Source organism: Ambystoma mexicanum, chromosome 5q (genome assembly GCF_040938575.1).
Source record: "Ambystoma mexicanum isolate Mex_15411 chromosome 5q, UKY_AmexF1_1, whole genome shotgun sequence".
NCBI classification, from domain to species: domain Eukaryota; kingdom Metazoa; phylum Chordata; class Amphibia; order Caudata; family Ambystomatidae; genus Ambystoma; species Ambystoma mexicanum.
The window spans coordinates 110,128,873-110,143,038 of NC_090933.1; the positions used below are offsets into that span (position 1 = coordinate 110,128,873).

At 47.2% G+C, this 14,166-nt stretch overlaps 1 protein-coding gene across 7 annotated transcripts in view; it reads right to left on the reverse strand.

Moving 5' to 3' along the window:
- MSANTD3 (Myb/SANT DNA binding domain containing 3) overlaps positions 1-14,166 on the reverse strand; it is a 345,465-nt gene that overhangs the window by 65,038 nt on the left and 266,261 nt on the right. For all 7 annotated transcript variants that reach the window (XM_069620618.1, XM_069620624.1, XM_069620623.1 and 4 more), the window contains one exon: positions 5,196-5,345. In XM_069620618.1, coding sequence (XP_069476719.1) covers positions 5,196-5,345 — 150 coding nt within the window. The remainder of the gene's footprint in view (positions 1-5,195; positions 5,346-14,166) is intronic.

Genomic DNA, 14,166 nt, shown 5'->3' on the forward strand with positions numbered 1-14,166 from the left:
ATCAAATTAGGAGTGGTAAATTGTTATCCCATCTCGATCACACAAGAACAAAAACCTAAACATGTGAGTTGCTGAATAGCAGTCCCGCACATTATTTTGAAAGGAACCTAATTCCTACAAGCTACAAACGTGACCTGAAATGCATGGCTTTTACCCCACATTAAGTCATTGAGAAGTGTGTAATCTTAGTAGCTTCTGGGGATGTAGTCGCTTTAGAAATAATTTGTGCAGCACTGCTGCTCAGTAGCCCCTATTGCGTAGCTTTGTATGCTTGTGAGGTAAAGATGAATTAACAACTTTCTACTTCTTTCCTATATGATGGGAGTTTTGGCAACCGCAGGAAGGGCCAGTTCCCAAAGTGATATTTGCAAATACAGGATACTGCAAATCGCCAAATTTGTTGCTGGGGGTTATGCACACATTTTCAGCATTCAACTTGTTGCTTCAAGTTGCTCAGTATATGTTCCTAGTTTAAGCAAGCAGGATTGCTAATCCTGTATCAGCACAGTGTTTGCTCATGGCTTAAGCACTGACCGTTGACATGGTATAAGCCTGCCATTTGAATTTTGAATCCCGGCAGGCCGGGCTCAGCTATGGATGCTCCCAACAGCAATAAACTGATCACTATTAAACTGGATAATAACAGCTATTATTACAGCACCTTCAATTTTTTATCTTGAACTTTTTCTATTGCGGATCTGACTGACTGAACTGCATCTGGGCACAGGTGATAGTATAGAGAATTAAAATGTCACCAGGCAGCTGTACTGCGATCCAGAAAGGCGGCGTTAGCCAAATCAGTTATTTAAACAGATGGGTTTAGGTTTTAAGGGATTTCTGGAATTGAACAAGCACAGTAAAGAATCACCAGAAGGAGTTTATCTGAGAAGAGGAGCAAACATGTCGGTTCCGCGATCCCCTGGGGGGGGGGGGGGGGCCTTCCCATGAGGCTAGGCAAGTGAGGCCTCTACCGGATAGTCCCCATGGGGGTTTTAATCAGCAGGTGGATCTCTCATGGGGAGGGAAGCCCACTATGGGATTAGTGACTACCTGGGGAGAACGCGGTATCCCCAATGGCCCACCTTAGCTTAACCCACCTTCCTCACCAACCCCCTGCAACACCATCCCTAGTATTCCTATCTGTTTCCTTAAAACCAGTAAGGTAGGAAGTTATGGGACGAGGAAGAGTGTGGGCTCCTCAAGGGACCTACATCCCTTATGTACTGAGACGAGGGAGAGACCAGCTGCCTCACTGGGAGTCCTCAAGATTAGTACTGGGATGAGGAAGGAGTGTCGTAGCAGAAAGAGCACCTTTATAAACCATACTGAGCTTTCTAGTCTTTACAGAGTTCCTATTGGCCAAGGAACAACTAAAATAGAAGAGGGAAATTCAAACAGAGAGAGAGACCCTCCTGGAGGAACCAGGAGATTTGAATGCTGTACGAAGAAGGAAAAAGCAATAGAGGACGTGAAAGATTCCTGTCTGCAGAAGCGTCCCTGGGAAACGGGAGGCGGAGCAACCAGCCGGGCGAGAAGGCAGGAGCGAGAGAACCACCTGGACTGTGCAGCCCAACAGCAGGGAACCGTGCAGAGCCACCACAGTCTCTGCAATCATCTGGTCAATTTTATTCAGAATATTTACAATTTTGTTAATTAAAAATTCATTAAAAGGCATTAGCTTGAACTGCTGATGGTGCAATGGCAGCCCTGATACAGCTGCGACGGAGGAAATTGGAAATAGGGGAAAAGAGTTCCCTGGGTTTACCGCTTCGAAATTTTAATTTTGTTCTCCAGGTAATTCAATTTAGCCTCAAAGATTGCAATTGTATAGCTTTTGATAGCACTTTTTACGTTACAGAGGGAAGCAATACTCCTACAGTTCCTTGAATCAGGTGGAATCCAATATGAAGCGCTATACAAAAACCTGATATTATTAATCCCTCATTCCCATCCATCATTAGGCATATGATATGATAGGATGTGGCATTTATAACACGCCTGTACACAAGTGTTTCCAGGCGCGACAACACAAGGAGGGGGAAACAAGGGAGGACAAAATAACGTCCTGACTAGGCCTTGTGACATTCAGTTCGTGCAAGTGTACAGAAGACGGAAGCGGAGAAGTGCAGGGGAATGGGGGAGTGCAGTTAACTCACAAGTGCAGCCAGCGGGTGGCTCATAAGTGCAGAGAGAAGGGACTGTAGGGTTGCAGATACAGACCCTTAAGTGCTGGGGAGCCCGGAGGCAGTGCGAGGGCAACTGGATATGCAGGAGCCTGGGCCAGAGTTCAGATGGTGACCAGTGCGTGGAGCAGTCCGGTGCATCAGCAGGGGAGAGGAAGAGAGAAAGCAGAAGCGAAAAGGAAGGTCTTGAGTTTCTTCTGGAACCGGAGATGCTTCTGCTCAAGTTTCAGAGGGGCAGGGAGGTTGTTCCAGAGGGAGGCCCCAGCCGAGTAGATAGATCTGCCCCCAACTTTCTGTTCGGAGAAGTGTCTGACCCTCAGAGAGTTGGAGGCGGATGAGCGGAGAGCTCGAGAAGGAAGATGTTTTGGAAGAGAAAGTTGGAAGTAGAGCGTCCCAGGCCCCAGAAAGCCTTGTGGACAATGCACAGGGTCTTGAAGTTGAAGCCACATGGAGCCAGTGAAGAGTTCAGAGCTGCAGAAATACGATCGCTGGACTGGAGGCCAAGGACAAGTCTTGCAGTCCTGTTCTGGATAAGTTGTAAAGGTCGAAGAGTAGAGGTAGGAAGATTTAGAAAGAGGCTGTTGCAATAGTCCAGCCTAGAGAGGACTAGAGCTCTGGAGGAAAGTGAGAAAGGGAAGAATACCTCGGAGGAGGAGCAGCTGACAGTTTGACTTCTTAGAGACATCAGAGATGTGAGGCGAGAAGGAGAGGGTGGAGTCGAAGATGACATCAGGGTTCTTAGCCTCACAGGAAGTGTGTGGGGGGGGGGGAGGAGAGAGAGAGAGAAAGAGAAAGAGAAAGAGAAAGAGAAAGAGAAAGAGAAAGAGAGAGAGAGAGAGAGAGACCCAATGAGGAGGATCTCAGTCTTACATCTCAGTCTTACTGGCATTAAGGCAGAGATCATTGGCGGCACACCATTCCTGAATTGCGGCCAGACAGTCTGGTATGAGAGAATTGAAAATTGGAGCAGAAAGTAGCGGTGCAGTGGTCAAGAGGTGCCAGGTAGAGTTTGAAGATCCAGGGAGCAAGGTTGGATCGCTGGGGAACACCACAAGTGGAGAGAAAGAGAAGAAAGACTCCAGTTGGACTTGAGAGGGTCGGTCTGTGAGAAAGGAGGTCAATCAGGCCACAGCCTGATCAGTAACACCAAGGTTGTCCCAGAGACTATTGAGCAGGATGTCATGGTTGACCGTGTCAAAAGCAAATGATAGATCAAGGAGAATGAGGACAGAAGGGAGATTAGTGTCAAGACTGAAGAGCAAGTCTTCACGGGTATTCAGGAGAACAGTTTCCGTGCTTCTTGCAGCTCTGAAGCCAGAGTAGTGGTCATGGAGGCAACCAACAGATTTAGTATGTAGATTAAGCTGGGAGAGGGCCAGCTTTTCCAAGAGTTTGCTCAGGAAAGAAGTGATGGAGATCGGACGATAGTTAGCCGGAGAGGAAGGATTGCGAGGGCTTCTTTAGAAGGGGGTGTACAAGAGAGTGCTTAAGGGGGAGGGGAAAGTTCCAGTGGCAAAGGAGAGTGTTATAATTTGAGCTTATGATCTTATGCTTATAACTGGGTAGGTGGAATGTTGAGGGTGTCATCCCTGTTGGAATATGAAGGCTGAGGAGTTCTGCGGGTAACGGCTGGGCCTAGCAGTGAGTAAGAGTGTTAGTGGGGTGTCGGGCTGTCCCAGTGTTTCTCCCTCCTATCTTGTCTACTGTGTTCCCCCACAATCCTAATGTATACTGAAGGTGAGGGACCTGGACATTAAAGCGTAGTGAAATTACCTGGAGTTCCCTAGCTTCTCACTTTACCATAGAGTGATTGCAGAAATCGGCCAAGGCTGGAGCAAGGGTGTTGATGTGGTCCTTGATGGTTCAGGATTTAATGAGACTTTCATAGATTGGACTTGTCAAGAAACATTGTCAGGTCTGAACATGGGAAAGGAGGTGGGCTTGGATGTAGGTTCTCTTTTTAGAGAGGACAGAGATGTACTGCCTTTGGAGCAGGCGGCAGGCCAGTTTGTCAGGTGGTGCACCCGAGGCACTCCACTTCCTCTGTGCTGCCCTACACTTGGGTTTAAGGGCAGTGAGGTGTGAATTGTACCAAGAGTTGCACTTGGATTTGGGCTTCAAATTTGGGCCTCATGACAGGGGCAAGGACATCCAGAGTGTTAGAGATAGAAAGATGAAGGTTATTGAGGGCTGTGTCAGGGTTTGAGTCAAAAGGTGCACAAGGAGGAGAGAAAGTAGCAGCAAAACCCTCATCCGACACACGCTTCATGTGTCGGATGACCGACAAAGTAGGTGGCAGTGCTGGAGTCGGCTTGACCTGCGGGGAAGAGAGAGAGAAGTGGGAAGAAAGGAGAAAGTGATCACTCCAAGAGAGAGGAGTGGTCAGAGGGTTAGAGAACAGGAGGTCTGAGGAGATCAGACCATACAGGGTGTGCCCTGCAGAGTGAGTCGGGCCAGAGGGAAGAATAGAGAGAGAGACAGAGAGAGACAGACAGAGGGAGAATCGCAGAGGTTGCGAAAGAGTCCTGAAGAAGGGCTGGTAGTTCAAGTCTCAGAGGAGGAGAAGTTGGCAAGGAGGAGAGGTCAGCCCACTCAGAGGAAGAGGGCGACCTGGCCATGCGGCCTGTAGATAGTGCCGACAGTGAGCGAGAGGCCAGGAGAGATGGAGAGCCGGCAGACCAGGCCTTCAAAGGAGGAGGAGTGCTGCATTGGAATGATAGAAGTAGGGATCCACTCTGGGAAAATCAAGGCTATACCCCCACATAGAAATCCAAGCTACACCCCCACATAGAAATGGCTGGGTTGACAATTTTCAGTCACACGTCAGAATATCTGTAACATTCCCGATGTATGTATCATATACTCAGAAGGCACCATTTTCCAAATCATAACTGGATCTGAAATAGACTTTTCTACAAACGCTTCGCAACCAATTACATCCATTGTGCCCAACACCACATCTTCAGCATTTCCCTACATTTTGGATTAAAACAAGCTGTCTAATTGGGGTACCTTGCTTTATAGATCGTGGAAGGAAGCTCCCTGGACCTGGACATAATGAATTTGCTGCAGGCGTCTTCCTACATGGTTTGGACTGAACCTTGCCTTGTTCATCAATTAATAGCTCTAGATCCAAGATGTTAAGTCTCTTGCCTTCAAGATCTAAAGTCAAAACAAAACAAAACAAATTCAATTTATTAGGTACACTGACCTATCTAAATGTTCAGATAAGCAAACACCCTTAAACTGCTTTATCATTTAGTGGTCGCCCAGCTTTTTCATAATTTCTGCTTGGGTGTTATGAGCAGTTATGACTGATGTGCATAATTAATGACAAACTATGATACCTGGTTCACACAGACTGGACATTAGGTATTTTACTTCCACTAAAACTGCAGAGAACTACAACCAAACGGATGTTAAGCATACTACAAAGACATTTTCCATTTGGAGAAGTCAGGATTCTTAAGTTGTAGAAATACAAATGCAAATTTACCTTTTGCGTCTGTGGTCCCTGTATCCCAAAATTGAAATAATTATTTGTTGATGACCTACTGTGCAGCACTCATGTGCATTGGTGTTACTTACCTTTCAGCAGCCCTCTGAAAAGCACCCTCACCCACCTCACAGAGGTCGCACCCTCCTCTTTCCTAATGGCTTATTTTGAAGGGACCATTTTCCATTAACCTAACATTGTTAACAGGCTATGTCTGGGAGAGCTTACGATCTGCTGATACACATGACAGTTTGGGTAAGTTCCTGCCTTGCACTAAGCGAATAGCAGGTAACATTTGATTTCAGTGAAGACTTGCATTGATTTTCTTAGTCTACTGTTGACCAATGTGTGGCATAATGCTGAAGTGGAGTTAAAGAAGGACATTCAGAACAGAAATGAAAAAGGAATGTAACCCCGAAGAAACATCTGTTTTTTTTAATATGAAACAATGTAAGAAAGAAAAATGCGACACCCTATTAGTCTTATGACAAAAGTCAAGTACATATTAGTATAAACGGTATGGTTTTGGGACTGAGTGGAGTGATTGAAAAATTGTTGTTTACAAGATTCTGATGAAAACACTTGTGGAAGCAGCTAGAACAAAGAATGAAAGTCGACCACATTGAGTTTCACAGTGTATTGGGATAGAAAGAAGAGCAGTTAGCAAAACCAAGAGTAACTATGGGTTAAATGTTTAAGCTTAAAACGCTGGGTCCAAAGTTAGAGATGTAATGGTATATGATTAACGAATTTAAAGAGAACCCCCTAGTTTGATGGAGAGTTAGAGTGGTTTGGCAAGGAAGGCAGGATGTGGGTAAAGTAACAGAGACTAAAGATAAGTAGGGCAGCAGAGGTTTTTAGAAATAAAATGTTTAAGACAATAAAGTGCTACTGCAACATAAAATAGGAAATGCCATACTGATGTGTGACTAATTTGCATCTTTACTAAAAAAAAACCTTTCATCAAAAAAGCCTGAGATAAGGGGCCTGATACATGGAACGTTTTCCTATGGGATTGCGCCATTATAAAACACTTCCATGAATCAAGTCCAACGACTTTCTGCTGGTTGCAAAGGAGAAGCGTATGGGACCCTGCCACAAAGCATATGTTCTGATTTAGGTTGAAACATGGCAGATGTAGTGAAGGATGTGAAGTGCTGTAAAACAGGAACTTATGTAATAACGTACAGCTAGAAGGACCCCCGCCATACCAAAATGGCAGCGGGCGCCAAAAACTAAGATTCTGTTAGGAAGAACAAGCGTTCAGAAACTTTGGGGCAAGAAAGAGCAGCTATTTCCCTAACCTTGGATTTAATTAGTGCTCATAATAGCCTGAAATCTTGGATGTTTAAGAGTTTCCCACCATAGGTATATAGCATTTCTTCATATGCTACAGGTGCGTGTATCCCAAGGAAGAGGCTTTAAAGCATACGCATTGGTGTAGATTGTTTTTAAAGAGGAGGAAAAGATTGCCCATGTTGGAATTAAGTGCAGCTCAGTTGAGTAGACAAAATGCCGGAACATATGTAGAACTGATGGTTTACTACTGGATCCCATTGCATCATAATATAAGCGTTCATCGGACTCATATTTAGTGATGTAAAGTCTTACAGAACAGAGCCCATATCTAGAATGGCTTGAGATATATGGTACATTCGTTCATCTATACAAACAGACTGCTTGTTAACATTTGTTTCTGTCAGTCTTATTTTTTTCTTTAATGAAATGATTGTATACATTTGTATCAGGTCTTAAATTTACCACACTGAACAGATGTCGAATAAATGAATGACATATGAATGAATGACTTGGGTCTATCAATATAAGCGCTTTGCAGCAATTTCTTCTAAGCATAAATAAAGTGAAAACAATTGCTGCTAGAAAAAAGAATAATCCACATGGGCGCAATAAAGTAATGAGAACATTCTGAATATTTTGTATTCATTAACTTTGGTGCTACATTAATATCAAGTCTCCGAAAAATTGATGAATATGAGCGTTCCGTATTTACAATTGCCACTGGCCCAGAAGAAGGTAGTGTTTCTGATAATGAACCAGCCGTGAAAACAAGTTAGCCTTTTGCACATGTGGCTGAAAAGCAGTAAAACAATGCAATTTTCGTTGGATGTTGCTTGACCACATCAATTGAGCGTTAAGGGCTACGCTTATCTCATGTCTTGGGTTGTTGTTGTGGACAATTGTAAGTTGGAAAAGTTGTTTTTGCGTTTATTGTATTGCAATTAAATTTCTTTTTGCAAAGTTATTTTGAAGGTGAGAGCAATTTCTGTATAGATTGCTATTAGTCCTGGTACTAAGGTTCATAAACAATGATTGCAGATTTTCATGTGCAATTTTTGTCGAATAGCTACAAACATGAATTTGTGCTTGAAAGATGTTCTTCTGGGTGAAATAAATATTTCTCTTTTTACCAGAATGAATGACTTGGATGGCATATTTTTAAGGGTTGCTAACTAACAAAATCAGAATTAAAAATATATGTTTATAGCTGACCTTAGGGGATTTCGTATAGATGGTTGAGTAATCCTGGTTCTCACTAGGAGGTACATCTGTAGGGTTAGCCCTCATCTCTTTAAACATAGCATGGTCCCTGCCACAACTGCAGCACCATGTCCCCTTTCTACAAATGAATCATGACAGTCAAAACTCAGATCACTATACACAGTACAAATCTCTTCATATGTACTCACAACGGTTTCAGTGTTCCTTTCCATCTAGAGCATGCTGTGGAAGGGAATAGTTTCTTACCTGTAACTCCATTTCTCCAGCATTGGTATCTTTCATGGATTCACATGCTTTGAATATTCCCCGTCGTCAGGCTGGGAATCCCCGGTACATTATATAGACCCTTTCCCGTAGGAAAACTTTTTCGACGCTTATGCGTCCTATCCACCTCGTTTTGTATCATGCGTGCCCGTGCCGTCAGGACGTCATGATATAAATACAGGCCCCGCCCCCGCGCTCCCTCAGATTTCGGCCCCCAAAGTAGTGGGGGAACCGGTTTGCATGATCAGGGGAGGCAGGTGGGCGCATGTGAATCCATGAAAGATACCAATGCTGGAGAAATGGAGTTACAGGTAAGAAACTATTCCCTTCTCCAGCATTGGATCTTTCATGGATTCACATGCTTTGAATAGATTACATAGCAGTACTACCCCCAAGAGGAGGTGTGCATGCAAACCCCTATACATTCTTCGCAAAAAGCCGTTCCCTAAGATTATGTATACATCAGTAATAGTTTACATAGGGAAAAAACGGACCACATACAGTCATAAATTCCACAGGATGCCACCCCGCAGCCGGGGCTTACCTTACTGGAATAGGTGTCGAAGCACCGCCTGTCCCATCCGGGTGTCTTCGGCATGTTGCTGCGACAGGCAGTAATGGCGGGTAAAGGTGTGTGTAGTCGCCCAGGTAGCCGCCATGCAGATGTCCCCTAGAGGGACTCCGGCCCACAGTGCCGTCGACGATGCCGCTGCTCTAGTTGAATGAGCTCTTGGCCGTCGTAGAAGAGGCTTCCCTGCCTTGGAATGGCAGTACGAGATGGTAGATGACACCCATCTTGAAAGTCCTTGCTTTGAAATGGCTTTTCCTCTAGCACCCAACCCATAGGCCACAAACAGCTGTCTCGTTTCTCTGAACGGTTGCGTACGATGAAGATAAAACTTGAGAGCCCTTTTTACATCCAATGTGTGTAGCATGCGCTCCGCTCCCGAGCATGGCTCCGGAAAAAACGTAGGCAACACGATAGAAGAGTGTTTATGAAACACCGAAGGAGCTTTTGGTATGAACTGTGGGTTAGTGGCTAGGACTACCTTGGTCTTGAAAAATCGTAAGTATGGTGGGTCCACCATTAGAGCCTGAACTTCTGAGATACGTCGGGCTGAAGTGATGGCCACCAGGAAGGCCAATTTCCACGACAGAAACTTCAGAGACGATGATGACATTGGCTCAAACGGAGGTTTCATAAGAGACGTTAAGATTAGATTGAGGCTCCACTCCGGTGGAAATTTCTTCTCTGGAGGGAAACTCCGAAAGAGGCCTTTAAGGAAGTGCTTAATCAGGCGGTCGCTGAACAATGGTGCCGAGTGCCGTCGACGAGTAAACCTGGAAATGGCTGCTAGGTGTACTTTTATTGACGACACCGACAGGCCCATTTGAGCTAATAACAGCAAGTATGGAAGGAGCTGTTCCGGCCTAATCGATTGCGGGGCCAAACCTGGTTGATCCTCACACCATTGACAGAACCTTTTCCATTTGTACGCGTATGAGGCGTTTGTGGAAGGTGCTCTTGCCGCTTGCAGGATACGTCGACAGTCCTCCGGAATCGTTAGCCGACCAAATTCGGCGAAGTCAGGAGCCAGGCCGTCAACTTGAGGCTGTCCGGGTCGTGATGCCAAACGACACCCTCCTGTCGAGACAGAAGGTCGGGGGTCTTCTGGAATCTCATCGGTTCCGCCGCCGCTAAGTGTAGTAGGTCTGAAAACCACACTTGTCTGGCCCAGTATGGGGCCACCAGAATTACCCGACATGGGTACCTGAGGATCCATTGCAACGTCCTCCTGACAAGGGGAAAAGGAGGAAATGCGTACAGGAATTTGTTCGTCCATGGGAATGAGAACGCATCCCCCAGTGAGCCCTGCTGAGGCCATCTGCTTGCGTACTGATGGCATTTCTTGTTGTTCTTCGTTGCAAACAGGTCTATGGAAGGGTGTCCCCATTCCTTGAATACTTGTTGAAGTTGTTGGTCGTTCAGCACCCATTCGTGAACTTCGTTCATTTCTCTGCTGAGGGCATCGGCTTCCACGTTTTTCACTCCTGGTAGGTGAAATGCTAAGATTTGTATGTTGTGTTGAAGGGCCCAATGCCAGATTTTCTGTGCCTCTGTCGATAGGGACCTGGAACGTGTCCCTCCTTGTTTCCTCAAGTAGAACATCGTAGTGGTGTTGTCCGTCATGACACGCACCACCGAGTCCCTCAGTTGCGGAAGAAAAGACTTCAGAGCCCATCGCACTGCTCTCAGTTCTAGCAGGTTGATATGCAGGGAGGACTCCTGCAAAGACCACTGGCCTTGTACCTGTAACATATCCAGATGAGCTCCCCATCCGCTCAGCGATGCATCCGTCACCACCGTCTTTTGGAACTCTGGTTCCAGTAGAGGCATCCCTCTCGTTAGGTGAGTAGACACTTTCCACCAGCCGAGTGCTTGAACTAGTTGTTCGTCGACGACCAGTCTGTCGGACCAGCGACCTCTGCTCTGTGCCCAACGGTCCGCTAGAAATTCCTGGCAAGGCCTCATAAACAGACGGCAGTTGTTTATTAACGGAATGCAGGACGACATGGTCCCTAGCAGGGACATGTACTTGCGCACAGAGACTCTGGTACCGCCGCTCCATTCCGACGCCTTGTTTTGAAGTTTCTGAATTCTTTCGCTGGATGGTTTCACCAGGCTTGTGTGCGTATGAAACTCCGCTCCTAGAAAGACCAAGGTCCTCGAAGGCTCTACTGAGGACTTGTTGAAGTTTATTGCGAAGCCCAGTTCCTGTAAGATGGACATTGTGGCTCGTAGACTGTCTCGTGTTTGTTCCTTGGATGACCCTCTGATTAGCCAGTCGTCTAGATATGGATAGACATGATGACCATCCTTCCTTAAATGGGCCGCTATAGGGGCCAAGCACTTGGTGAACGTCCTGGGGGAGGACTTGAGCCCGAACGGGAGGACCTTGAACTGAAAATGCTTTCTCCCGACGACGAATCTTAAATATCTCTTGTGTCGTGGGCGTATTGGGATGTGAAAATAAGCATCCTGAAGGTCTAGTGAAGAGAGATAGTCCATGGGTTGCACCGATCTGATAACCTCTTGGAGTTTTAGCATTTTGAATTTTTGGCTCTTTAGCCACTTGTTGAGTACCCTCAGGTCGAGAATGGGCCTCCATTTGCCGTTTGGCTTTTTGACAACAAAGAACCTGGAATAAACTCCTTGGCCTTCCTGTGCCACAGGAACTCTCTCTACCGCCCCTTTTCGCAACATAAGCTCCGCCTCTTGTCGTAGGATTTGGAGGTGGGGCTGTGTCGAGAATAAAGGAGGAAGACGCGGAGGCTTGTCTTTGAATTGCAGCGCATGACCCATGCGAATCGTGTCTAGGACCCATCGATCTTTGGTGATGCATTTCCATCGGTCGAAGTGATGAGAGACTCGACCCCCCAGGACGTTCCGAAGGCCGTCATTGGTTGCTGGTTTGCTTGTTCTTCGTTGACGACGGACCTGAGCCTCGCCGCCTGGAGGCTTGATAGTCCCTGCTTCCACGTGCCGACTGGGACGCTCGTCTGAACCCTTGTGAAGAGTACGAGGGCCTGTTAAATCCACGGTCCCTCGAGGCTCCAAAGCGGGAGTTTCCAGAAGCACCTCTGAAAGGGCGAAAAGAGCGAAAATTTCTACCCGTTTGAAGGGCGCCGAGGGACCTAGCAGTATCCGTGTCTTCTTTCATCCCTTTCAGCGCTTCATCAACCTTTTCGCCAAACAGGTGCTCCCCTTCGCATGGCATGTCCAGGACTTTGTACTGTACTTCAGGACGGAAAGTAGTACATTTGAGCCACGCTTGTCGACGAAGCACTACTCCATGGTTGATTTGTTTGAAACCAGACTCTGCTAGGTCCACTGCGATATTAATAGCGTGGTTCGAGGCCTCCTCGCCGTCCCGCACCAGTAACATAGCTGCTTTTCGGTGTTCGTCTGGCAGGTGTTCTAGGATAGGGGCTAATTTGTGCCACATTTCCCTATCATATCGTGACACGATCGCTAAGGAATTGGCTGCTCTTACTGTCGTCGCTCCGACCGAGAGCACCTTCTTTCCAAATGCGTCCTGCCTCCTAGCCTCGCTTTCCGGTGGCGTTGAACATTTTTGCTGGACCCTGGCCTTCCTAGCTGCTGCCGCCGACACCACCGAGTCAGACAAAGGCTGTGATGTTAGACATTTTGGAGTGGACTCCGGAGCTTTAAACTTTTTCTCGATCCGTCCCTTTATGGCTGGTTCCGAGAACGGATGGCGCATCGTTTTGAGACCTTCTTGCCACACGTGGTCAAGGATTGGGATGGCAAATACCGATTTTCTCCTTTGACCCATATGGTCAAAAAGGAAACAGTCTTTCCTCTGCTCCTCAGGAATCAAGCCGAATTCGGAACACGCTTTCCCCATCATTGCATGGAAGGCTCCCACATCATCAGGGGGAGATGGCTGTGTCTGGCTCCTCGTAGACTCCAATTCTACATCCGAATTCCATGTCGGGTCCCTCGACGGTGACAGGGAGATGTCTGACCCAGAGTCATCATGTATAGAGTCGGACTCCGACAAATCACCCTCCTCCTGAGCTCGAGGACGATCTTTTACCGCCTGGGGAGCCGATGGGTGATTCGTCGACGAGCGAGCCGTACAAGTTTGCTCGTCGACGGAAGGTACAGACAGAAGTGACGATGACGTCCCAGGTTGAGGGAACTGGGTATCCAGCCGCTGTAGTAGCTTCTGAAGAGTATTAAGCACATCCAGAGACAAAACTGTCTGGGGGTTCAGCAACGTGGATGATATAGGTACCATACCCCCGCTCGCACTCGTCGCCGTCGTCGTCGACGTGGAAGGCCGTAAGCCTAAATCCAATGGCTGCAGAACCATGTCACCTTCCCCTTCCGCCGAGCAGGCCGTGTCTGGCTGCAGTAAGACCTCAGGGGGGATCGGGTCATAGACCTCAGGCAGCCAAGCCATAGACTGAGTTTCCGTCGACGAAGGAATCCCAACCGCTGCTGCTTGAACGGTAATAGGCATCGTCAATGACACCGAGGTCGACGAGGAAGTCGTCGTCGTCGAGCCTTTAGACTTCGTTGTCGATTTTGATGCCGACTTCCCGGCTGAAGCTTCTCGACTCACGGAAGACCTGGGACGGTCCCCTGAGGAGGATTTAGACAGCGCCAGCCTCTCCGTCTTAGATGATGAGGAGGAGGAGGGCTTTTTATGAGATGAGGAGGATCCAGCATGTTTCCCCTTATGCTTGTCCTCAGGGCGAATTTCTGCTGGCCGCACCTTCTTCGATGGAGGCTCCGACTTGCTCCTGGAGGCCGTGGAGCCAACTTCCGAAGCCGGGTAGGCACCCGCTCCGTCATTAAGCCAGTCGACCAGCCTTCTTTTACGGTCCTTAAGGGTTTTTTGGGAGAAACCCTGGCATATCTCACATGTATCCGCCGTGTGGTGCGGGTGGAGACAGTAGATACAGTCCATGTGGCCGTCTCCTTCATAAACCTTTTTGAGGCCACAGGTTGCACATGGGCGAAATAACGCCTTTCCAGACATAATTCTCCAGATTTGAACTTCGCTTACGCGAAACAGACAAAAAAACAATCTAGTTATCACTAGTAGTAACACGAAGATCCCACTGCTTTGAAAGACGGTTGAAATCTGAGGGAGCGCGGGGGCGGGGCCT